Source organism: Paralichthys olivaceus, chromosome 16, assembly GCF_024713975.1.
Source record: "Paralichthys olivaceus isolate ysfri-2021 chromosome 16, ASM2471397v2, whole genome shotgun sequence".
Taxonomy (NCBI): domain Eukaryota; kingdom Metazoa; phylum Chordata; class Actinopteri; order Pleuronectiformes; family Paralichthyidae; genus Paralichthys; species Paralichthys olivaceus.
This window is the reverse complement of record NC_091108.1, coordinates 19589967-19616792: the sequence shown is the minus strand read 5'-3', so window position 1 is coordinate 19616792 and position 26826 is coordinate 19589967. Positions and strand designations below refer to the sequence as shown.

The 26826-nt window shown below is 41.1% G+C and overlaps 1 protein-coding gene across 12 annotated transcripts in view; it reads left to right on the top strand.

Annotated features, from left to right (window-relative positions):
* Window positions 1–26826, top strand: part of astn1 (astrotactin 1) — a 389228-nt gene that overhangs the window by 185715 nt on the left and 176687 nt on the right. For all 12 annotated transcript variants that reach the window (XM_069511745.1, XM_069511741.1, XM_069511748.1 and 9 more), the window contains 2 exons: window positions 243–437; window positions 14956–15083. In XM_069511745.1, the coding sequence (XP_069367846.1) occupies window positions 243–437; window positions 14956–15083 (323 nt within the window). The remainder of the gene's footprint in view (window positions 1–242; window positions 438–14955; window positions 15084–26826) is intronic.

The window sequence follows — 26826 nt, the reverse complement described above, 5'->3', positions numbered from 1 at the left end:
ATTGTTATGAAAAGAAAATGTAATGCTTAGCTGTACTTTTGGTATTTCAAGAATTTTCTTACCCTTAAAACTTCAGTAAAAGGAATTTAGAAGATGGAAGAGCAAATAATCCAACAAGCAAATCAACACTTAAGTAAGAGTGGGTAAATTTACTGTATATCACAATTCTCAGGAAAAAAGGTTGGAGGTGAAGCAATACTGTATATGAATGAATGAAGTGACTGAGACTTGTATCACTCCAGGTGCATCGAGGACTACAAGCGTGGTCCAGATGGAAGGTCTTGCCTGCCACTGTCTGAGGCCTGCACTGAGGGAATCGACTGTGGGGAAGCGCTGGACATTCCCGCTAACCAGACAGTGTTTGGAGATCTTTTCTACGGATACAACAACCACACCAAAGAGAGCACTTCCGGACAGATCCTCAAGGCCACGTTCAGGTGAACACAAGCTGTTTGTGAAGTGGAACGTTGTACCGTTTGTATCTCAGCAGAAAAAGCTTTTGGCAGCATTTGGGGATTTGGCGTGGGCAGTTTTTCTATCCCAAATAAACCAGTCACTTTTCTTGTGACCAAAAGTTAAATCTGGACAGGTTTTTGAATTACAGTTGTAAGCACAGACAGAGATCCTATACCTGGTTTGAATATGTTACCTATATCTAAATCTCTGACCCGTACATTTAATACACATAGAACATATCACAATCAAAATGTAAATGGGTTGATTGTTTAGTACTTTTAAGATTTATAATCAGCCAGGTGTGAATACAGCATGGGCCCTGTTTGTCCGAGGACATTCCACCAAACATGTTGAAATCTTGTGCTATCTCAGTAAAGCCCAATTTGTACCGTGACGTGACGCAGACCAAGAGCTGTGATTGACCCGCTTGGTAGCAACGCATTTCTATCAGACTCACTGCCATTATTGAGTTGAAGGAATTGAATTGAAGGAACATCTATAACAGGATATTGGATAAAGTGCAAAAAAATATATATATCTAGGTCAGCTACATTCTTCTTTTATTTGCATGTGCCAGAGCCAAATGTTTGGCATCTTTTCTTGGCTGCCAGTTCATTAATGATCGTGGTTAGGATCTGTGCTGTGGAAACCCTCAAGATGGAGTGAAGGTGTGCATCAGTGAGACGACTCCTGTGTTGGTTTTTGTTCATCTTCATCACAGAGAAGAAAACATGTGAGAGAACTTGACGGGGCACAGACAGCAGCACACAGGCACTGGGATCTCTGGAACACTGGAAAAATGATTTAATAACATCAAATACTCGGCAGGTGAGGAGGGGCACTCGCTCCATGTGCATCTAGCCAGGCATTGTGCACCTTGGCTCGGCCTGTGGATATGATATTTCATATTGGGCCGGATGTAATTGTACCAGGGACCGGAAGTGGCCGCAGGTTTGACATGTCTGATCTATAAGGTCCAACTCTAACATAATCGCCTTAGTAACGATTGCCAGTGTTCTGAAGTAGACGCTTGAGAACGCTAGAGAACTTGTATACAAGCCGACCAGAAACCGGAAATCATTCGTGCATAGGCTACATGCATACCCACTGCGTAGCTTCAAGGCAGAAGCATGAATTGGGACTTAGAGGTCAGACACCACTGTCGAGGTGCCCCTGAGCAAGGCACATAACTCCCACCTTACATCTGCTCCCCGGGCACTCTCAGTAGCTGCCCACTGCTCCGTGTGCTCACTGCTCACACAGGACGGATTAAAGGCAGAGACTGAATTTCCCCCCATGTTGCTTGTAGTTGTGGGACAATAAAGGAATCTTAATCTTAACACCACTGCTTTCTTCAACTAAGATGTCTGAAGGTTTTCATTGAACCAGGTCATGGTTATTACAACAACTACTTCAAACAAGGGCATCTTGACTTGGTTATAGACTTTTGAAGTTGGATCACCTCATCATAGAGAGATGCTTCTTCACTTCTGACTGACTTGTGGAAGGACCTACGTATATACAGTATATAATATCTGTGGGGTTTTTACAAGGCCATTGATGTGACTAAGTTCATTAGTGCTCCTGGCTGTTGTAGCGATAGTCGATGGAGTCATTGGAGTCACATGAGGTGGGAATGTTCGCTATGTCTCCTGGGAAGGAAGGACTTGACTGAATGCATTATAGGAGGAGGATAGGTTGAGTGATGGTTTCTCGTCTTTGACATGGATGGCCCCCTTCACTCCTTTCAAACCACTTTTCCTCCCTCCCTCCCTCCCTCCATCCATCCTTCGTCTATACCACTTATCCTTTTGATGTTCGCTGACTCATAACCTCAGGATTTGACCCTCATGAGTTGACCTATGCATTTTTTTAATGGTAGTGATGGTCAGTGATATTTAGGTCTGTACTTCAAGTGCACTGTATTACAACTGCATACAGTATATTGCTTTCCTGGGTGGGCAGCGTTTTGGATGTTCAGTTGTTTTTCTTGGTTTGTTGCTGCTTTTGAAGCAGTGGTGTAATAATGTGATGGCAATTTTGCTAATTCATCATTTCTTCACAACTCACAGTGTTGCGGTTTTCACAAAGTTTGAGTTTAGGTTTCCAACTTGTGAGTCAAAGAGCATGTCTGTGTGTGGGTTTCATGCATCATCCAATGTGGAAGTATTCTGTCTTCTTCAGTGTGTATGGCACAGTCCAAAAAAGATTATTTTCTCCTGTGTGAACATGATGTTTCTGTTGTGTTGGGTTTAAATTTTGACCCACGTGTCATCCACATATTCAACTTTAATATTCAGTTTCTCAAAAGGAATTCAGCATCCTGGTTTCTACTTCTATTAAAAGAGATAGTGATGAGTCCATAAAACTGCAAAGCTTATATTGTCATTGTACTGAAAAGAGGGAATTGTTTAGGTAGAGATCCAGGAGTTCAAATGTCAGGTCTTGGTTGTATTTAGTTCTCTCCTGAAAGGTGTGCAGTACTTGTTACCTTGTGTTTTCCACCACCTCCAGTTGGGATATATGCAAACAATGATGTCTCATCACCATCAGTGATCCCCCACCTACAATGTTGTCTTTAAGAATGTACAACCATTTCTAGTTTCCCCATTTGAAGAGTGCGTTCTAAACTCATCCCTGTTTTTTACAGCTTTATGGTCCATCTGTCCTGTTGCTGAAAATATTGGATTAATCCTGGAGACCCATTGTTGTAGCACTTGTCGCCCTATCATCCATTTGACTGGGAGTCTACAGCCATACTTTGAAAGATAAGAACTGCTCACTTTAGTTGATGATACTAAATGTAATTGTGTGAATAAGAATAATCAGAGAACCAAACTATATGGGGTTGAATAATTTATCTAGGACTAATTACATTAATAATTTAGAGCGCAATCCAACATCAACTCTTATCATGGACAGCAGAAGTGAGGTTTAGCCTACTTCATGGCGTCGGGTTGGAGCTGGCCTCTTTCTGGTTGTATCCAAAGTGGTTCGATGCTGACTCCTCTCACAGCTCCCAAGTGAACTGGCACTCCTCGGGACGCAGCGGTTGTCAAGAAACAAGTCTCTGAAAGCAGGGCTGCTGAATGGCAGCCTCGTTCCAGCTGATGGATCAGATGTTTAGGCTGACAAGGGTTACTGCACGCAGGAAAGCTTTCAGAGATGCAGTTTCTCTCTGCAGGCTTCTTGGTCTGTTGGTGTTGGATAAACTCTGAGACTTCGTAAACAGTCTTGAGAGTATTTAACTTGCTGGGCCAGACAACTAAAATAGTAAAGTATAGTTTAGTAGTTTATTTAATGAGGTGTGTTTTTTTCCCCTTTGATGACATTCCTCCTAAAATCAAATCAAACTGGCGTAGCTTATATTCAAAAATAATAATCTTATTTTTTGAAATCCTCTTTACATCAGTGTGGCTCTCACAGGGCTGTAATAAACATGATCAATCATTTTATTCTGACCAAAGGAAATAATTTACTGGCATAGCTGTCTGTCACTAACGAACCTGCCTGCGTCCCTGCTTGTACTGCACATGAGACGATGTTAGCGAGTGGGTCACGGAAAAGTCGGTTTCTACCAGCTGTCAAGCAGTTTGCTCATGTTTTTTGGGCGTGCAGCTTGGACGGGAGGGGGTTGGATGTATCGATGGCATTTTTTGTAGCCTGCTTTTGCCAGCTTTTCCAGGATTACCAACCCTGGCTTTAACCCTTGTGGAAACTAAAGTTGATAGTTCACCAAAAAATGGATATTCTCCCATTATCTACTCACCACTACATCGATGGATGGTTGGGTGAAGTGTCTGAGTCCATAAAAACAATTTAGGAGTCTCAGAGTTTTTTGATAAGTGCTAACTTTTATGAACAAAATATATTCCCTTTGAAAAAAACTTTCTCCAGTTTGATGAAGTAAGAATTGATCTCTTTTCAATGGTTGATTCTTGTCCAGACAAGGTTGAAAACCCAGTTTGATCTATCATTAATTGTATTATTAAATTAAAATATCAGCCTCTCCGGGTTGAAGATGATAGTGCCAGGACTGCTGTAAGTTACTTTTGATGCCTTTATTATAGGTTGAGAAGTTCATATGGAAACACCCAAGCATGTCTGAGAGGTTTATCGTAAAAAGGTGATAAGGTCACTTAATGGCCCCGGAGAGCCTGCAGAACTTTAATCAAAACCCACCGTTTGTCACCAAGTGCTATTCAGGATGAAAATGAGCGGTGTCCTCACTTCATGATTGAAATCACACAGTGGAAACAGTTGGAGAGCAAATCTAATCAGGAGGTAGATTGGTCCTCACAGGTTGTAAAAGCATATCGGATTGAATCAATATATTTAAAGGTTATTTCATGATGGGGCAGGATTTTATGGTACATTTTTTATGTCAATTCCCTCCCAATAAAAAATGATAGTGATAGTAAAGCGCGGCACTGTCAGGGATTGTCCCCAATAAAACTTGAGACATTTCTCCTAATCTCAGGCAAATACCCCAAGGAGCAGAAATACAATATAAACACCCACTGTCTGTGTAGAGTAAGACAGGTTCAAATATGGGCTTTGTCCCTTTAGTAACTTGTACAGGGTTTGATTTGGACAGTGGGGCACTTTGAATTTTGTTAATTATCACTGTCCACATGCTGCAATCATTTCCATTGAACTCAGGAAGCCAGAGGGTCAGTGAAGTCATCTGCGGCCCAGGAATTTAATTTGGGCCGTGCATCTATTCCGCTGCCCGGAGGCAACTCAGCCATTTGGGGATTCCCCACTGGAGCTGCAGAAAGGGAGGAACGGGTGAAGCAGGGAAGTTAACATCATCAAGAATCCAAATCTCAAATGCTCTGATCTCATTTGAAAGTTCTTGTGAACAAAGAGCGCGGTTCTGTGGCAGACCAAATGCTTCCTGCGCAGATGCGGTGGTGGGAGAGGAAGGCAGACTCTTTTGGGAGGCGCGCTAAATGCAAGGCCTAATTATAAGTGATGGCAGCAAATGAATTAAAACTGACCACAAGCCCATGTGCTGAAATTTAACCTAATTGGACGAGATGAACATTTGAATGTGAAATGAACAAAAGTTAGGGGGAGAGAGCTTTGCATCTGGACACTGAAGATTAGGGGTTTGAAGTCAGTGGAGCAGTCAGCTTAGATGACGTAAATTACAGCTTGTGACGTGCATTATGAAAGTCGGCCTCTGGCAATAAACATCTGTCCTGAGGTGGTAAATCTGTCTCCAAGAAAACTATATGTAAATTTTATTGTTGCAAAGCAGGAGTGACTGCACTTGTGGTCAGTATCGAAAGGATGGCCAGATGAAAAATGAAGTCATTATTTAATTTGTATACTGTATTTTAAACGTAAGGCAGATTCTATTATATTGCAGTATATAGAATATGTCACATGTTAAGTGGAATTATTTTGGAAGGGGCACTCTATTCATTGGAGATGTCAGTTTACTCATCATAGGTACGATCAACTCAACTGACCGATCTGTTCAAGCAGCTGTGTGTTTGTGCTAATCCATTCAATAGGTTTTATGTTATTTTTCCTACAAACAAAATGATAGGAGTGAAAAAATAACCTCCTCTGCAAAGGTAATAACCAAAGGTTAATCAACAGTTTAACAAACAAACACCTTTGTATTCACCTCTTGCAGAAATACAGTTTTAGTGAGCACTCAAATCACAACCTGGATCAACGGCACAAGATATTAACATGTAATTACGTTGGTCTGAGCCTTTTTCTTCTAAAACACCACTGACTTTACTCTTAAAATTTCACTTGTCTCAATCGTCTTTCTCAATTGTCTGAAGAACTAAATCTAGATTATAAAATTGACAAGTTGGATCCGTTCATTGGAATGGACAGTGAGATCTGATAGGTGTAATTGATAAGATCAGCTCATGGAGGGATTATGACACATTGGGATCTTAGGCACAGACATGCAAAAGGTCCCCACCCCCCCTACATACAGTGAAAGCAGTTTTTTTTGTCTCTTGATTGGATTTGACCTCCCAACAAGAAATACTCGTGGGGGTCCATCTCTCATATTAACATATTTGCCCATTCAATTCATGTCAAATCTATCTGGGACAAACAGGCAGCATTGTCAGTTACACAGAATTTAGATACTTGCAAAAAATAATAATGTTGTTTAAAACCCCTTGATAATAGATAGTATAACAGGCTGTTAAAACACATTGAAGATTAAACCAGTGGTTTTGAACATTTTCGACTTCTGAAAAAGCAATTTAGTTATTTCAGATGTCTGAGTTGTTAAAAGCTTTTTCCCTCTGAAGTTCTCAACTGCTCTAATGATGTGTTTCCTCACCACAAATCAAAGAACGAAACAAGGCCTCGTAATATATAAACAGTTTTATATAAAGGGACATTAGTTAAAGTAGTTTTCTCTAGCTTCACCTGCTCTTTATGTAACTGCTTCAGTATTAATGATCAAACTTTTACTTTAAAACTTTAACTACATTTAACTAGTCTATATTTTTATCAGTGGCAGGTGTATTTAGGTGTAGAAATGTCCTCCCAGAAACCATAGCAGTGTGAGCATGTGCGTACACTGGGTCAGCGTGAACATAAAACAGATAATCTATGCTGCAATTGGTTGCTTAGTAACAAAAAATACTATGAATGAAAAATGACGATGGTGAAAAGTTAGAGCTGTTTTCAGACACAATGGGGTCCAGAGTTTGTCTTTCAGAGTTTTCAGGTGAAGAGTTGCAGAGAAGCCAGAGACAGGATGTAACGTGTCAGTGGCGCTGCAGACATCACACGTATTGGTGACCAGGTGGGACAGTACGTTTCAGCAACGCTTTGCATTCACCGCTGGTTGATGTTCAGTTGATGAACCGATGAAAGTGGCGACTGAGGCTTAGGAAAAAGAAGTTAGGGACTACAGTCCCGAATGACCAAACCAGGCAATGTCCATTAATTAAGCCATGCATGCACCAGCTCAATTGTTATTTGGCTTTGGCTCATACGATCGGATTTGAGGAATGTTTGTCTCTTTAACCGTCCCTTCTTAAAACGTACTTTTACTGGAAACCTTTTACTGAATTAATCGGCGCAATTTGTTCATTTTAATTACATGAACTGTTTTATTGGTCTTTATCTTGCCTATTGTAATCTCCATTTGAAAGTTTTGTAAAAAGTTTTTATTTATTCAAGACGGATGCTGTTGCTTAAGGCAAAAGTCTGCTTATTACCTGGAGATTTGCTCAATTTATTGCTTAGAAAGAATTTGATAAGAGAATGAGAATTACATCTGAAATGGAAATATAACTCTAAGGATTCTGCCCTAACTGATGGAATCTAAAAGCCAGCATCTTTTGGAGGGTCCTTGACCTACACTAACACATTCTGGTCCTTTTGTGTCACTATCACCGTCTCTTTTAATCTCTCTTTAAGTCTCTTGGAAAAGCCATCAGCTAAAAACGCTAGAGTTCCAGTTCCCTGTGTTCAGATGAAAGCAGCAGGTGGGAAATGTTCTTTCCTTTCTTCTCATGCTGTGTCATACAGTAGCTTCACTGGCACAAAGGTAATTCTTTTAAGGAAATAACTGCAGATTTGAAATGCTCTCCTAACAACTGGACCGGCTGAGTCTCTTCATTACTCCCAGAACTCCCGCTAGACGGTAACACTGACAACCAGTGTGCAGCTAACTGTGTTAAATTACCTCTAGCCAGAGAAACCATTCAAACTTAAGAAAATCTGTCATTTCTCACAGCCACTCGAGTCTACCATTGATTTAAGTCACTGGTCAGGAAAAACTTGCAAGTGAAACAGGACAGTGTTCTCCTGTAAGCACGTCAGGCTTATTCTTTGCCCTTGAGAAAAAAGCGAGCAGAAAAGAAACGGAAAGAAAGAGGGATGGTGCGAGGAAATCTTTATGTGGTGCTCGCTGGCACTTCTTCAAAAGCTTCCACCCCACTGTGTTGGAGTGGCACAAAGCATCTGTGTCATTCCATGAAAAGAAGAAGTCGGATTTTAATATTGTTTAATCATCAGTGGTTTGTATTTTTCCCTCTTTCTCCAAACACGTTGCGTAATCTTGGCATTGTTGCTTTCATTCTTGCAGAACTTGATTTTTCCTTTCAACTTACATAATTTTGTGATATCTAGTGTTGAAGTTGCATGTTGCAGCTGAACACCCCTCACCTCACCCTCTCCTTCCAAACATGAAAAACAACCTCTGGTCTCCTTCAGTTATCATACAACTCAAAAGGTGTTTAGTTTGTCCAGTCTGGACTAATGTAAAAAACATGGCAGCCTCCGTAGAGAGGACCCCCTTGATGTAAAAATAAAGTATTTAAATATAAAGGATATTTTCTGGGGTAAAGAAAACTACAATTCATACAATTTAGATGAAATGAACTAGTGAAAACATCAAGAGGATTATTCTACATTCAATTTCTGCCAATAGTTCCCTTTCACCTAAATCTTACACACTGGACCTTTAACTTATACTCTTTTTTATCTGTGTGCTACTTCATACAAAATCTCCCACATGCATACAGGAAATCAAAAAATGTACTTCCCCCAGGGTTAACTTTTGACGGCCTTATGTTTTATTTATCAAAAAAAGGCCCATACAGGGGTGAAATGAACCTGCTCCGTGGCCCCTGCAAGGTTTTTCTATTTACACTGTTGGACGCAACAGCAGGAAGGAAGGGGAATAAAAGGAAAGCAGCAAGTGGTGTGAGCAGGTGCCCACTGTAGCATCACATGCATAGGGAACTATCCAGGGCGTTCAGAACACAAAATGCGCGTCCTCTCTCACTTTTACACGTACACACATGGACACAGTGGGTGTGCAGACTCCCCATCTATACTGGACAGCCAAGCCCTTTCAGCTCCATCTCCAGAGAGCGTCATCACACACACAGAGCTGGTTGGATTCTCTCCACCCAGCATGCCTCCCTCATGGTTTGTCTTTCAAGCTCACCAGCCCTGAAATGCTTCTCATGTTGTTCAGAAAGGAAATGCACCCCTCTGTCACGGTGCAGGAAGGCCCCCCCCCCCCCCCCCCCCCAGCTTCAGAGGCACTCTTGTTATTATCATTTCAAAACCGTATAGGCTTTATTTATTAGATTTCCTCAGAGGTAAAAAAAAATAACTTGATTCGTCGTCATTGGCAGCAGGCCGGCGGAGCGTAATGTCATTTTGGTCGCAAAGCAACATGACATATGAGATCCGTGCCCAGGAAGGAGGTCACAGTGACATCTTGGGAACATCGGGCTTGATATGATCTGGGTTAATATAACAGAGCGCGGTGACGGAGGTCTCTAACTCACACTCTCTCTGTGGGAGCCAGTGGAGTCCAGTAATGAGATGTTAAATAGCTAACCTCCTCTCATTACTCCTAACACTATCCTCCTTCCCCTCACTATTCCTCTTTCACACGACAAGCTCCGAGCAGGTTTTAATGAATATTTTAGTGCCCTTTGTTCTCATTCTGGTGGCTGCTTGGGATCAATAATTAAGGCCACATTCCCACCTGAACCCCCTCCCCAACACACACACACACACACACACACACTACTTTGTGTGGGTATTTTTTTTTTTTTCTCCCTCTCCATTTTTTTTGGCTCACCTCCCTCTACTGTACCCCACCCTCCGAATCCCCCCTCAGGAGCCAAACCTTCATTGACTCTTTTAATTAAACTGATGGAGTGGACAGGATGTGAAAAGGTGGATGGTGGCCTTCACTGATTCTCATTGAAAGCTGTGAGTTTATACTCAGGCTACATTTGTTTGAAAATGCATCAACTCTACAGATACGCCTGGAGTCCTTACTTCTCCAACACTGCTGGCCCCTTTTTAGTGTGAGCCGCTTGGTGACTGGGTCTTTTTTTGGCACACACAAGCCCACTGTACATGAATGGTCACAGGACATGTGTTTTTGTTACGCCCCTGAAGGACGAGAAGAAATAATCACACAAGATTTAGCTAGTGATTCCACAATGGTAGCTTTATTCGAATTAGTTTAGAAAAGTGCAAAAATAGATTAGTATACACATCACAGTATCTGAGATATCTTCACAACAGAAACACTGTATCAAATACAATTTTTTATCACACTCCAGGAATGTGTCTATGAAGTAACTTAACTATCGAACTGAACAGATTGTACTACCTGCTAAAATAGATATTTATTAATATGCTGGTGTTGAAATCGTTGGAAAAACATTGCTTTCAAACAAAAATGCATGGATCGAGCCCCAGTCAATGAGTCGAAGGGTTGTTGTTGTTAATCGAAAGCATCCTTTTGTTGTTTTGTCTCGTTTCAATAATTCACCTCTTCTCCTACTAGAGGAGAAGAGAATATTCTGGAAAGCGTTTTAAATAATCCATGATCAGAAGGACGACTGCAAGGACGAAACAACTGCTCTAGCTGACAATTCATATGGCCTATATAACTTAAAACTGACATAGAAAAAATGTGCTGGATAAAACAAGATAAAACTATCTTAGCTTTAGTAAGTTTTGGCAGCTCCTCACACTTGAAGAGAATTCCTTCCAAGAAAATGATGACATCCTCACTCTGCCAGATGGCTGTTCAATTTTACATGTCATCATCTAACAAAATTAACAATGAAGATTGTCAGACATGAATGCAGCAATAAAAACTCCCCCCACATCCCAGTTAGCATGCATCTAAAAAAAAAACACAAAAAAAAACATCTGTATGCAGCAGACAAGAGATTCACTCAGTCAGTGTGCTTTGTTAAGCTGACAGCTGAAGACAAGTATAATTGCTTTCAGCAGAAACTGAAAGATGTTCAACTTCAGTGTCAACACCAACCTTGTTTTATTGTCTTGAGCTGCAAATGTAGAATGAAGTAAGTTTCAGTAGAAGTTGATGATGTGTGTAACCCAATGAACAGTGTTACCATAAATTCCACTTTGTTCTTGCATCATTCTTCATCATTATTCCACTCCAGAGCCTCAAGATGCATGGAGAAGTGTTACAGCGTTTAAGTGCCCGACCATCCAGCCACATCACTGCGCCGCGGCTGTTTTTCTCATCACCGGCAGCTAACCTTGCGTTGTTTTTATGAGCCTGATTTTCTTCCTAATTGCTTATCCCTCCCCTGGCCACGCCATGACCATGCAAATAATTTGTCATTTGAATTCTGCCGTTTGACGCAGCCACTCTACAATGTTTCTGCTCCAGCCAGTGGCTTTTGTCATTCTCAAGCTGTGACTTTCCCAATGGCAACAATTTGTGATTTGTAAATATTCAAGCTTATTTTTTTCTGCACAGCTCAGATCCAGAGCACCATGAAGATCAAATTTTAAACTACGTGCTGTGTATGTTAAGAGAAAATCTGTCACAAGTTTGAAACATAAAGATGCCATGTTTTTAATGGACACTTCTTAAAAGTGCAAGGCTTTTTATCTTTAATGGGACTTTAACTGTAAAGAACATCCATACAGTCTAAGTGAGATGCTGTAGATCTTTTATGCTTAATTTAATAACTGGTGTCAGTTACCATTACTGGAGGGAAATATTCTCAGCATACAGGAAGTGGTACTTGAAATTTGATAGCAAAATAAACAGCAGCACATGAGTCATCCATATATGTCTAGACTGTGTGTGGGAACTGGAAAAATGCAGGGATGAGAAAATCATGTGCTTAACTCAGAAAACAGTCAATGGCTTCGAAACTAATGTGTGCAAAGATTGGTTTTGTACACATGCTGTCAGTTGAACAGGCAGACAAATCAATCAGAGCAGTAGCAGAGGAGAGGTCAGGATCAAAATCGAAAACGCCCAAAACGGAGATATGTGCTGGTAAACTTGGTGTCAGGGGCGAACTGAGACAGAAGACAGGCCAGGGGGAAAAAAATCCCTCGGTGCATCAAACGTTTTTAAAGAAAAACCCTAGCTGGCCTGGATACAAGATTGTAGATATTTGTCCATAGAATATATGTATTATATATATTTATATATATGTTTTATTTAAACAATCTGTCTTAACTCGTCTAATGGTTTGTTTCCAGCTGATCAGCCATGTCAGGGTTGTGAAGCTTCATTTCTAGACAATATACGTTGGTGAGAGAAAATTTGCCATAAACAGATGTCCAGAACTACTGAAAAATGATCTATTAGGGCTGGTCAATTAAACCAAAATGTATTAACAGACATTTATAACCTCGAACTGACTTAAACTTGCTGATGTCGGTTCATACTTTCCCCAGTGTGTGCATTCACGAACTGTCGGGGTTCTGCTATATTCATTTTGCACACAAACACACACACTGGCACTAATGTCTTCTAGTACAAAGTGTGGTTCAAAGTAGTATGTGAGAATCTATTTGTACGATTATCCAGTATATCACGAGGCTGGAGTCTTCATAATGAGGGGATGAGAAGATATATTCTCGTCAACTTTGGTCCCAAGACTCCTGAATGACTTGAGTTACTGATTTATGGAAGTCACTGGGTTGTGGACTCTTGTGAACCTCGCTGCCGCTGAGACAACGAGCGTTGGAGTGGACAAAATGAGTTCAAACAGGAGTCACCGGCAACAACAGACAAATGAGGGATGCCAGCACTCAGACTGAAGATGAGTCACATTGCAGCAGTGCAATCAACAAAATGAAAAATGATGTGGTTAATGTGAGATTTTGTCTGTTCACAGTCCTCCATAATTGGTCTGCTGTATTGATCTTCCATTAATGATCTGCCAAACAGTATATTTCTGGAATCTGCCTCTCATGAGAAACAGTTACCTATCCAACTTTGATCTACTTCATCCTTCACCCTGGCTTCATTTTCTCCTGACTCCTTCACCTGACTGCTTTTAATAAGGATGTTAAAATAATAATATTTTTCAGACACAAAATGCTACAGGCGGCTTTATCAGCATTTCCAAAGAACGTCATCTATACCTTTAAAAGTTCCCATCAAATCATGGGATTTTCAGAAGCTCGATCCCCTAAACGCTCGGGAGACACAGGCTGCGGTTGTGCCGCATAATGGCTGTGAGAAAACTGTAATAGATTTAGTCAACAGTAACGCTGGATTGCTTTTACTTTGAAACGGGTACAGGAAATGTTGCAAATATGCATGTTTGTTGAATGTCCCAAACAAATGTTTGCAGGCAGCGGAAGATGCAAGGCTTCATACTGTTGGACTGAGAACCTAAATATTGTGCATTGAACAGATGCTGTACTTGTGAATGGATTGAATCGAACAGATATTTTCAATAGATAAAGTTTTGTAACTGCTTTTCTTTGTGTGTATGCAAACTCACACATTGAGCCTTTAACAGAAATTGCAAAGATAATAAATCTGATCCTCCTATGTATGTTTTTGGAGGATATCGGGGTGGTAGAACTTGGCTTACATCTGGAATTAAAATGTGATCTTGGGCTTGAAAATGTCCTACATGAATTAATTACAGTAGTGGTCAGCAAGCAGCTCCCCCAGATCATTTTAGTTTAATCTCTTTCACCATTTCAGACTGACACAGACATTTATGGGTGGTGAAGGTGCTGATCTCTGTCATGGCAGCAACATTCATAGAATCTCTTCTCCTCTTCTCCTGTATCTACAAAGTAGTTACAGTACTTTAAGTCAGGCAGAATAACACGGCTTTTATTTTGAAAAGTTGTGAACTTGGGTCTGAAGATTGTCGATTGCTTAACAGGCCTATATAGATATTTAGAGGAGACATTGCGCTAGTAATGGGAATGCAAGACAATTTAAACAACTGTCAGTTAATTATCACAATCACATACAGATCTTCAGTGGTGATGGTATCCCACACATCATCATCTTTACACTATAGAAAGATAATCAGAGATTTAGCATTTACAGTGCTCCACTGTAACAGAACAATAACACACAGAAGGAAATGAAATTACACCTCAGAGTAAATAGAAAATTCATTTTATAACTGTTCCCCTAAACTGCATATGAAAGATAATAAGAAAATATTGTATACTAGAACAAATATTACTCCATTTTATTTTGATAAAAGCTTGAGGTACTCATATTCTCACTGTACACTTGCTGAAATGATAAATTATTATTTTTTACATCTGGCCTGAGGTCTGAACAGAGTTAATGACATTTTAAATCATGGAATTTGATCTTAAATGTTTTTTTGTTTTTTTAATTGGAGCTATGGCCTTTACAGTGGCGGTTTAACTGTGTCTAATTGGCCCTAAAACATCATTTTGTGGATGACGTCTGTGTTTGTATTAGATGTGAACATTTCACTTTGATTGACTAACAGCTTTATTCACATCAAAACCACCAAAAGGAAACATGGAATAAACTCGACTGACTGTATCATGTGTGCTGCTGTTTTAGCTCCGTACCTTTGCTTCATCAACCTCTTTTTCCTTTGTTGCATTACGCTCTATTTCCTCCCATTCTTAAATCCCTCCACCGCCCTCCTCTCTCTCCTCAAACGTTAGCGTCTGAGTGCTCGTGTCTCTAAACAGGACCTCCTGTTGTGTCTCTCCTCACATCAGGCAGAAGAACTTTGCCCGAGGCATCGAGCAGCAGCTCCCAGACGGCATGGTGGTGGCATCGGTGCCAACTGAGGTTCAGTGCCACGAGGAGCTGTCAGACCCCGTGCCCGACCCAGAATACCTCACAGGTATGAAACAGTATTTCATAGCTCAGTGCGTAAGTTCACAGCTGTGCACTCGCTCTCCATCACTGACCTGCTAAAAAGTCCTCATCACTTTAAACCAAAAATTAAGAAAACTGTATTGAGTATAACAAGGTTGTGGTGGGGTTTTGTGTCTTGCTAGAAGCTCTGAGTGTGTTAAAATCATCAAAATGTGTTTTTGCAATGCAAAGTGTTTCTATACTTATAACCACAAAATCTGTTTTAAAGGGCAGGGCCATTACAGTAAGTAAATGTATTTTATCAAAGGACTCAGGAATTGAAAGGTTTTTTTCATATGGAGAATTTTGGGTAAAAGCCAGATTTAATAACGGTTTCATGTCACTTCATCTACACTCAGGCCTTCAGTTGTATATATGGATTTCATGAGCATCTCTGTTTTAAAGGTCCCTTTCTGATCATTCATGTGAAGATGTGACATCCATATGAAGATATATATTTGTGGTTTTAAGTAGTTTTACACCTCCTCTCTTTAGTCTGGGCCATTTTGTCTGTCTGTCTCTCGTGATTGGCTGACTCTGCTCTGAGTGACACATAGCCAATCCAACCACAGGTAACAGATTGTAAGCTGCTGCTGTTGCTTGGTAAAACTCATTAGAAAATGCAAATGGTCAGTGAGCACTGAATGAGCAGAACAGACTGTCAATAGTATTACTAAGTGATTAATATTAAGCTGTGAAATTATACAATGTGTCTGGGCGGCTGTGGATCAGGGGGTAGAGTGGTTTGACCTCTAATCAAGAGTTTGGCAGTTCGAGCACGGCCTTCTGCATGCCAAGGTGTCCTTGAGCAATATACTGAACCCTGAGTTGCCTGTATGATTTCCTTATAAAAAAGTGCTGCTCATAGATGCTGTATATAAATACAGACCATTTACCACTTAGTGAGTTTCCAACATATAATGTTTGTCTAGTTTGCTAGCACGTGACTAAATGATCACTTGTTTAATTGTTAATAACATTAAAACCACAAATGGTTGTTACCTGAGGCAGGCGAAAACACAGAGCGTAAGTGAACAGTCAAAGCATTTAGATGTAAAGTGGAGCCGATACCACTATCTACTACCTCGTAGTGGAAATGTATTCCATGAATGAAGTTCGCCCAATATTACAACTGATTTATTTTCATCCCTATGATATTTAAATATCATCAAACTGCATCAAATATCCTTATACAACTGGAGAACAAAGCATTGTTAGCTTTATACCAAAATCTAGTGTTGTGAATATTTCACCAACACTGAGTTTAATTACTATTCATTCATTCATTTATTCATTCATTTTGATTGTTTTGTTCAAAAACTGCCTGAGTGCAAACATGACTGTGTTGTCAGTGGCACTGTGAAGCCACACAGAGACAGTGTGCCTTCTCCAGCATCTCACCAGACACCTCTCCAACACCTGCCCTCATCCACTGTGAAGAGGACGCCTGTTTGATCCAGTTAAATATGGTTTTAATCAGTGTTGTTTCACTCAAAATGTGGTGTCTTTATTTATGTGTCTGTGCACATAACAAACGCCAAGAGGTGAGATCTGGTGCCCCTGTGCCTCAGTGCCTCAGTCCATGCCATTGATGGTGTTCAGAGTTGAATGCATCCTCCTCCATAACAATGTTTATCAGTATTCATGAGGGATTGACCATTTGTGGTTAATTGGGTGAGGGTTGGGGGTAGAATACGAGGCTCACACAAGTGGGCACATTTTCACTTTGATTGGTGTGTGTGTGTGTGTGTGTGTGTGTGTTGTGTGTAGTAATTGGTTAATGACACTGTAATTTACTGCCATGTTGTCATAGCTGTATCTGACAGCAGTCGTAGATGGGTTTCAGGATATGTAGCGTTATCTCTGCTAGCCAGGGCACATGGGATCAGTGAGGGGAGTTCTCTTGTCTTGGTTCTTGAGGAGTTGGAGCATTTATTTACCATCAGTGTAATCGGCACATACATTCCACTTTTAGCTATACTGCTATATTCTTACTTTTTGCTACAGTGACTGGACTCACCCTCACACATCCACCCTCTTACCTTGCATGGCCAGTCCTTTAAAGCCGCTACAGGCGGCTGCCAGCATAACAAGACTGTTGAAGTAATTTTCTAAATTGCAATTAGTTCCCGAATTATGCATGTGTAGAATAATGCGTGCAAGAAACCTGATCTCAGAGCAGTGGAGTGAGTCCAGGGCAGCTTGACTCAGCTACTATGCCCCATGGTCACACCCATAAAAAGGTCAAAAATGATAAGTAACATTGTCAGCTACAAGGTCTAGCTTCCAGAGGCACCAGCCTGCTGCCATCACAAGTGGGCAGTTCATTTTGAATAAACACTGCTCTGAGATCAGAGGCAAGAAAGAGATGTCGCTTCCACTTTAGCATCGTCTTACTGGTGTCTATTTTTAGTGAAGCACTGCCTGAACTGACGGCACCTAAGGGATGTAAACGTGCGATATGGCCCCGACGGAGAGTTTCATAAGTGAGGCTGTGGGGGAACATCACGTCTCTGACTTTTACTGAACAACTGCATGTCATTACACGGACCAACGTATGGCATTGCATTGTTACAATCTTCCCCCTGCTAGCAAAGTATCTTCTTCACTGTAACTACAAACTAAAGATGTCTGCCGTCTTGTGGTCTACATTGTCAGTGCACACAATTTGAAACAAATATCACATATCATTTATTTCACATTTGCAATATTGTACTTTGTTTCCCTTTACATGTTTGACTTTATGAACTATCATTGAAGTAAGGATATAACAGAGGCCCCTAACAGCTACATGCTAATACTAATCTTATATATTTATCATCAACTGACTGCAAATGGTCTTTTTTGCCTCCAGTATCTGCTTTTCCAATGTGAACTCTGCGTGTAGCATATAAAGCATGATCAGGATTTTCTGATGGTTCTGTTTACACACTCATGGCACATGGTTGGAGGCCGTGGGCTAGTTCGGAAAAACAGCGAACCAAGATGAGACTTGTTTACTAAATCAATCCCCCCCCAAGTGTATTTTGCTGCATAAAGGTGTGGACTCATCAGAAGCCACCTGGTTGCTCTCTTCATTACCGGTGCGGCCGATGTTTAAGCTCAGCGATATTTGAACAGCAAAAAGCCTTAAAGTGAGAAACAGCTGCCATTAACACAGACACAGTGAGAGGAAAGAGGAAGACAAATCCTTGCTGTAAATCAAGCGACTCCAGAATGCCAAAGATGTGTATCGTCCATCTGGATGCATCATTATCTACTGAGTTTGACTGAACTTTGCTTTTTCTTAGTTCCACTCTTTTATACCCTAAATGTTTGAAATTATTTCGACTAGTCATGGGTCTGGCTCTCTGATTGACTCGCTGAATAGGAAAGAAATCAGTTGGATAGAAAAGTTTTGTGTAAGGAACAGACCCATTCTGACAGAAGCTGAAATTTTTCTCATTATTTCTCAGCGCTGGTATTTAAGTTGTAGAACATGCTGGAATTTAATAAAGGGCCCGTAATGGGGAGGAGACCCTCCAGCTCGACCAGCGAGGGAAATGACCTTTTTTTATTTATGTCTCAAGCACATTGCAATAATAGAGGGTAGATAATTAATAATTATATTTCAGCATATTTCCTGGAAATGTTTCATTCATGTTACCTGCTGGCGATGCTTATTCCGCACGCTTGTGTAATTGTCTCTGAATTGCCTTACAGTAGACGGGAGCAGATTGGCTTTGTATCTCTGCTGTTATGTCAACAACAAGCAATTAAACCATCACACAGTCTTGGCAGCAATTCAAAACGTCAAAGGTGATGGACAATCAAACGACAGCAGAACGGCAGTGGCTCCAACTGCCGTTTATTGGAAAGTTCAGAGGATATTAAAACTGCCTAATCTAAATGGATCTTCTGCTGTCACGTCACGGAGCTCCTGCTGCCCACCAATGTCCCCCCTCCCCCCTCTCTGTCTCCCCTCTGCATGCACAGCTCAAACCTTTTTATCCGTACATCGCCCCTGGGCTCTCAGTTCACACGGGCCAGAACAGAGCCCGGCACTGCAGCACTTCTCCTCTCGTGGCTCAGGGCTGGGCCTCTGCTGCTGCAGCCGTGGGCTTTAACGAAAAGTAATATCATGAAATGAGATATCATTTCAAAGCATCCAGCTGGGCGCCATAGAATCACACATAGTGCTCTGGGGCTCAGTGGTGCAGTTTTCTTCTCACACTGTATCCAACCGATGTTGGAAGAGAACTGAAGCGTGATGCTGGAAGTTGCATGGAAAGTACAATGTAGTCGTCTAGAGATAGGGATTTGGAACAAAGAGGAAAATCCATCAGACAAAGAAGTAAAGTCCTGACATCACATCTGGGTTAGTCTCTGCTCCGCAAGATTCTGTCTGCTCCTGAAACTTGTCTGGAGTGCACTGTCCATATTCTAAGATGAATTAGTACAGCAGCACGTAATATTAAAAGTTAAAATCTCTATTGGTTCCAAAAAACTAGAACGCAGGGAGTGACCTGATAGCAAAATGGTTGGGGTGTGTACGACGTGTCTTGAGCAGCAGGTCCCTGGTTTGACTACTGGCCAGCTGACCATTTACTAAGCCCCAAGCCACTTTCTGACATGAACTCAGAAGAACATCCAAACAATCGGAGTTTTCCTTTAACATATGAACAGCACAGCATGAGATTCTCCAGTGAAACAGGTTCGAAACAACACAGAAATCTCCAGAGCATTCTGGTGATGAGGGGGTGCAGCAGGCAGAGGCAGGATGTAATGACTTTTGCTGCAGAGAGCATGTGTTTTTGTTTACATCAGCACTGGCATCAGCCCGTATCACCAAAAAACTCTCCGATCTCATTGTCTTTCTAAGTTGGCATCTTAGTAGGTGGCGTCTATTTTGTCCTCCAGAGAAACTCCAGAGAATGTCCAGAGACTCTCACTCGGACTCGTTTCCTCACATGCAGCCCATCAGGGTCATGTCAGGAGAATATCCTGAATTCAAAGCATGTCTGAAAGCAGCCTGACTCCCTCACTCTTCACTCTCTCATTCAAATGAAAGCAAAAAAAAACAAAAACTGAAGCTCTCGTAATTTTCTTTCCAGAGCAGCAGCACTGGACATTATTCTAATCATTCATCCAATATTTATAGTAGCCAGTCACATTCCCCTCCTCTGGCTGTAGATTCAGCCGTATTAAATCAACACATTCGACAACTGACCTCAGTCTGTCAATCTACTAACTTTCAACTTGCAGAGGTCTTGGTCATGTGGAAATGTATGTCTTTATGAAACAAATAGTTTGTTGAATGTTATTACCCCTCATGTTCTCATGCTAAATACAAAGCTAGAACAACAAGCACTTAACTCAGCCTCCTGACATGATAAATGTTTGGCATCCTTACAACAACATGGTTTTTACTTTGATCCTGTTTATTCATTTAATAGTGTTTATTGTAAGCTCAACCAAACCAAATTTATTAGATTTAGTGATAAGCACTTTTATTAAAACAGGCTGATCTAAATAAAATAAAAAGACATGTTTTCCCTCTTACAGCTGCAAAACATGGAAATTTAAATAAATGGCCTTAAGGGGACATATTATGCAGAATAAACATCCATACATCGTGTCGACATCAGTAGTCTCCCTGGTTTGTCTACAGACACTCAAACTTTAAAAACAGACTTTACTCCCTCTTTTCTTTTGCTCAGTCATTCATTGAAGTTTGTGCAAACTTGGATGTTGTTTCCCTCTTGATGTCAGGAAGAGATCTAATCAGCTGCGACTCCCTATCTGTCTGCCATTGTTGTTTTGTGCTACTGCCTTTAAGATGTTTAAAATTGGACATTTAAATCTGTATCAAACCCTACTTTAAGGAGCATTTGACATCTAAAAAGACTCCAATGGAATCAAAAATGTTTCTCCATTTACACTGGTAGCTAAATAAGGATATGTTTGTTGCCATTAAGAATTAAGAGATGATAATCTGTCAGTGTTGTGCTCGCAGTTTTTTTCTGCTGCCACCAAGTGGCCAAAAAGTAATCAAATGCAGGTTTAAGAGCATAGTCTGCCCCATTGTAATTACAGAATTAAGATGTGAATGTCTTTAAACAGTAAAGAGCTGGGAGACACCTACTTTTAATTAACTATTGGGCGAAATGAAAGCTGAAAACTAATACTTTAGGATTTTATTTTACTCATTTAACAGAGTACAAAGTAATATATGAGTTATGCAATTTTTTTCATAGCAATAGGAAGGAGTTGCAATAGATCTCCATACAGAGTCATTTATAAATATATTGGTAAAAGTCTCTTATCATCCAAAGTATCAGTTTTGGCACGTTAGATGGGAAAGCACACGTTTTTGTCCCAAACGTTTTGAATGCCAACAATTCACCAGCTGGTAGAATCATCATTCCATTTCTGGTACTTGCCAACAATCTTGTCACCCCCTACCCGGATGTGTTATGGCTATTATGTTCTGCAGGGCAGTAACAATCTTACTCATCGTCCCTTTAAAACTGCTGTCCCATCATCGCCCATTGAATCTGCTCTTTCATTTGCTACCTCTCTGCTGCATGACAGCGAGATGAGTGAAGGCGAAGGAAAAACTTGTTTCAGCTTAGAAATTTTGGCCGAGAACGTGATGGCACCATCCCCACAAAGTCACCTGGGGCATCTTCTCACCTTACTGCACCTGTTCTCTTGGCCTCTACATTTCCATAGTGCACAAACACAAGCGTCCCGACACAGCGATCTTCTGCACCAGCTAGCTGGCATAAGGCCACTTCCCCCCATCTCCTGGCAGGTCTTCAGCAATATTGCTGTGCCTGCAGTTAATTGCGAGGCTCAGGTAATTGTCCGTGGGGAAGACAGACGTGCAGAGGCGGCGGTGGCCAGCGGAACGTCTGTTGAGCTGCGATGAAGGCATGCTACCCCTCTGTCCCTTGCTAATGTAGCTGGGTACGGTTGCTATGGTCAGAGTATTTGTCACAATGTCAGCATTCCTTGTTCCAGCCTATTCTGGCCCTCGCTGGGGTGAAATCATTCATCTTCCTATTCATCTACTGGCTTGAAAGCCATTCATCATGAGGCCGGGGACCTCCATCAATTATTCCGATGGGAGAAAGAGTGAGGAAAGGGGAGGTTTTTGAAAGGCAAATACATCTTGATTTAATTGGAAATCAAGTATGCTCAAGGCTGCTAAGCAGATTTACCCCAAGATGAAAGTTGGGAGATAACGGTGCAAAAGAAAGATTATAGAGAGAGAAAAAAATAAGCAGAAAACAAGACAATAGAGTAAAGATAAGAGATGGATAAACGAAGAGATAAGTCAAAGATAATGGGAAGAAAGACAATGATAATTTAGAAGAAAGATAGAAGGAGAAGAGCAAAAGTAAGTGAACAACAGACACTTTTTTCTCCATGCAGCGATAGAGCAGTGCTGGTATGAAGGCATTCATTTGTGGAGGTCAAAAGGCCAGTTATATAGCAGCAATATAACGACACCACCTCTGCTCTCTGCTACACACACATCATACCTGCAGCAGGGTCTAAGAGCCATTCAACTGGTAAGTAGTGACATTTGGACCCCACTGTATGTCATTGCTGTGCATTCAGATGGATGTAACACAACACAGAATGCCAAAGGTGAAATAGCCCCCCCTGGCTCTGCAGCCGTTCCCCTGTCGTTCGTCTTCAAAGCCGCAGATTTATGCTTCGAGGTTTGGAGAAAAAGCTGACGCAAGAGTTTAGGTGTTCAGAAGAGAGGTTTCAAAAGAGAAGGCTGAACTAGAGAGTGCTGCCGAGGACTTTTTTTTTGAGAGAGAGATTTCCTGTAAGAAGTGATAAAGTGTAAGGTCTCTATATGACTTTGTAAAAGTGACACAGGATCCAACCGTGAGTCACCTTCAAAGAGGCTCACTGTCTTCACGGTAAAAGCTGAAATAATGAAAAAGGCCCTGAGGTAATTTCTGCATTTTTGTTTGTATCATGAGTTACAACAACATCCATCCATCCATCCATCCGTAGTACTGTTTATCTTTACGGGGTCAACGCAGGTGGCAGTTGGAGCGATTACACCTGGCACAGGTTGCCGGTCCCTCACAGGGCTGACTTACAAGCTGTTTTCAGACACGTCCTCCAGGTTTGCTTTGCTTTCATATGAATAACGCAGCAGGAGATTCTCTGCACTTTCACAACAGCAACAAATCCTCCGGAGGATTCAGGTGAGGGGGGGGTACAGGAGGTGTAGTTAGGATGTAACATATTAACTCTGATGCTGCAAAGGTCTCTTGTTTTTGTTTTGCACATTGACACCAGCTTTGCCTGTTATAGGCAGGAACTCTTTTGAAATCTTTGTTGATGTCTTCTACATGCATGGCTTTGCTTCTTTATGTGGAGATATTTGTTTTCCTTTTGTTTTTTGCTTTTGTCATGTTTTAGAAGCACGGTGAACCCTGCAGAGGATAGTTAGGGTTACGGTTAAACTCCCCTGGAGTCTCTGCGGACTTTATACCAGGCGGAGCAGAAAATCCAGAGTCTCTAACTCGGACATTTGTTCGCACATGCACCTTCTCCGGAGTTCAGTGCATGTCTGAAAGCAGCTATGAGGAGAACTCCAGAAAGGCTCTGCAGTGAGGCAGCCACCCTAGTACCTTATAATTTGTCAGCTGATATTGCCCTCACACTTTGTTCACACTTCAAAGTCATTTGTGCTACAATGGTCAAATTACTGCGAGACATTTTGACTTATCACAGTAGGAAAGCACAGGTATGAAACAGAGCCATTATTAATGTTAGAAGGAAAACCTGGGACCTGCTGTGACTGTGGGCCCATAAGTGAAGCTGGGGCTGTGACTGAGTAGGCGTGTCCAAAGTCCTGCTCTAAGATCTCTTTATTAACTGTAATAATAATAATACTAATAATTGTATATAGTTTTTTAACAATGTCCATATAAAAACAGAGAAAGCAAATACATTTCAATACAAAATGAATAATCATAACATATCCCGAACCTTAATCATAATTGCTATACTACATATACTATATAACCATTGTATAACAATAAGAAAAGTATTTTTATTGCTATCACTATTCATTTTTAAGGATAATGTGAAGACCTTTAATACCCCTGATGCCCCCCCCCCCATAAGCATGTATGACCTACATGTTGATAACAGAACCTCACGTGTGATTAAGGAAAAATTTAATTCCCTGAAGTAAGGCTGTTTTTTACTGACACCATTTGTCCACTGGCCACTCTTCACATGGCAGGAGCTTCTTGCCACAGAAACGTTTTTTCTCACAGTCCACAGTGTTTGTTATTCAGTTGTGTGAGTCTGAGACAAAGTGAAGGCGAGACGTGCAAGACTTTCATAGTTTTTCTATCAGCACTGTTCGTCTTTCACGCCACGTCTCTGCCTTTAAATATACAGTGAGTCTGAGACCACCTTTGGAGAGTGGGCTGCACGAGGGCCCAGAAATTCATTTGAGCTGAAATGTATGAAATCACTTGTTGGATGAACTTGAAACTTTTTTCTATTAGAATTTGACTTGACATTTATGCTGAAACTGGCATTTAACACAAAGTTAAATGCCAGTTTGTTTTTTTCAGATCTCGGCTCCCGTTCATTAATGATACATGGTTATTGGTCCAGCTTGCAGTTTAGAGTAATGAATATCTCTGCAATCAGTGTATTTTAATATTTAGAGCCTTGATTAGATTTGAATTGATCACACGCTCCTGTGGAAATAAGCCTCTTAATTTATTTCCTTCTCTCTTCTTAGCTGTGGCTTGATCAAGGTCATCCTTTGTGTTACTGTATTCCCCTCATCTAGTCATACTCAACCTGGCTTCTCCTTGAGGTCTGCCCATGCCCCCTCCGCGCACTCCCCATGCTATGAGCCTTTCAATATGTCAGCACTGAGATGGCACATAATCTATATTTTATAAGGCCTTGATATAATTGGTGGCAGTGAGGGAAGGTCATGCCTTCAAGGGCCCTCAACCCCCCCTTTTGGTTTTTAAGGCAAAATCCTCAAAGAGCAGCCCTCTAGTCAAGATGTGGATTGGACACGATGAGGCAGATGAGGCAGTGAGTGTGGTGTCGCTGGTTTAAGGGGGCTGGAGCTAGAGCGTGTGCTGGAGCGCAGCAATTATTCAGCACGTATGTACTTTGAAAACATGCGGGGGCCATAATATATTCAGCACAGAGACACATTTTGGAATTAATTCTTCAACGCAACAACAGTCATGTCTCTTAGGGCTGATTTTGTGTCAGAATTCTGAAAATTGTTTATACATTTTGTGAGATCAAATGTGAAAAGTGTTCCAGGAGGCATCCAATTTATTATTTAAAAAAAATATGTGTTCACGGTTTTACTTTTGTGGGAAGAGAAATGGTAAACAGCACAACTTTTATCATTTTTGTTGTGTGTGAGGTGGTGGACATGCTCACTGCAACAGATCTGTCATCTTTCAAAAGCATTTTTCTTCACAAGAAGAAGAACGAAAGGGACAGTCTCTATTTTTTTGCTTGGGGTCTATATCGGGTGGCCCCATAGATTGTTTTGCGGCTCTCTCCTTTTCTCATTCATGATGCCAGTTTATCAGTTTCACCCATCTATTATCCCATTATAGTTGCAAATCATACATTTCTTTGCGTAATCAGATCAAATCATTTGGCTAATCATCCATTTGAATGCAGTGATATTTAATTTGAAGATGTTTCTCATTAGCTGCTTATTGCTGCATGCAGATTTAACAAAGATTGGAAAAAGACTTAATAAAATGAAGTCACAGTCTGACACACTGGTATTTTCAATTTCAGTTCAGTTCAACTTCCAATCAACTTTATTTTCTAATTATGGTAACCACTGATACCTAAAACACAAAAAACAGAAACATACACTATAAAAAACATCTGCCAATGTTGTGTATACTGTGTGAGTCTAAAACTGCTTCTGTAGGACACAGTCTCCTGATTCATATACAGGCTCGACTGGGGTTTTTCAGTGTGGAGTTTGCACGTTCTCCCTGTGTCTGCGTGGGATTTTACCGGTTCCCTCTTTCAGTCCACACATGATGGATGGATTGAGTTGTAGTGATTAGGATTTTGTGTCTATTCGCTCAAGAATATTCACATGGCAGTTATTCAACTATTCACACCCGTGGTGAACGGCCAGTAGTTCCCTGAGCCCAGTTTGATAAGTGCCATACTTTGGGTGGCATTATTAGGGTCTGCCACCATCAAACACCTGTAAAATGGCACTTTTAGCAGCTAAGATTGGGAAGAAGATTTAGTGGATGAATGGGTCAAGCCCTTGCCTTTTATTAAAGAGATTGGGTTCAACTCCATCTTGGAATCACTCATGCAATTTACCTCCTGTAGCACATAGAGCCATTTTCCTGGCTGTTAATTTAAGTGATCAGAATGTGTGTGTGTGTGTGTGTGTGTGTGTCCTGTGTGCCCTGTGTGCCACTACTTTAAGAGACATGGATTTTTTGTAAGTTAGTGTTTGTACAGACAAAAAAAGTAACCACCAGTGACACCTGCAGTACTGATTCAGGGCAGATGGAGGACAAACAATAAAATACCATTCTGATCCTGTAGAACACGGCTCTTTATCAACAGCTCCTGGTCAGAGCTGTTCATCTTCAGAGGTCGCTGAAGGGCATCTGCACGCCATCATTTCTCCGGCGTTGCCATCACCTCCTTCCACTCCCCTTCCCTCCCTC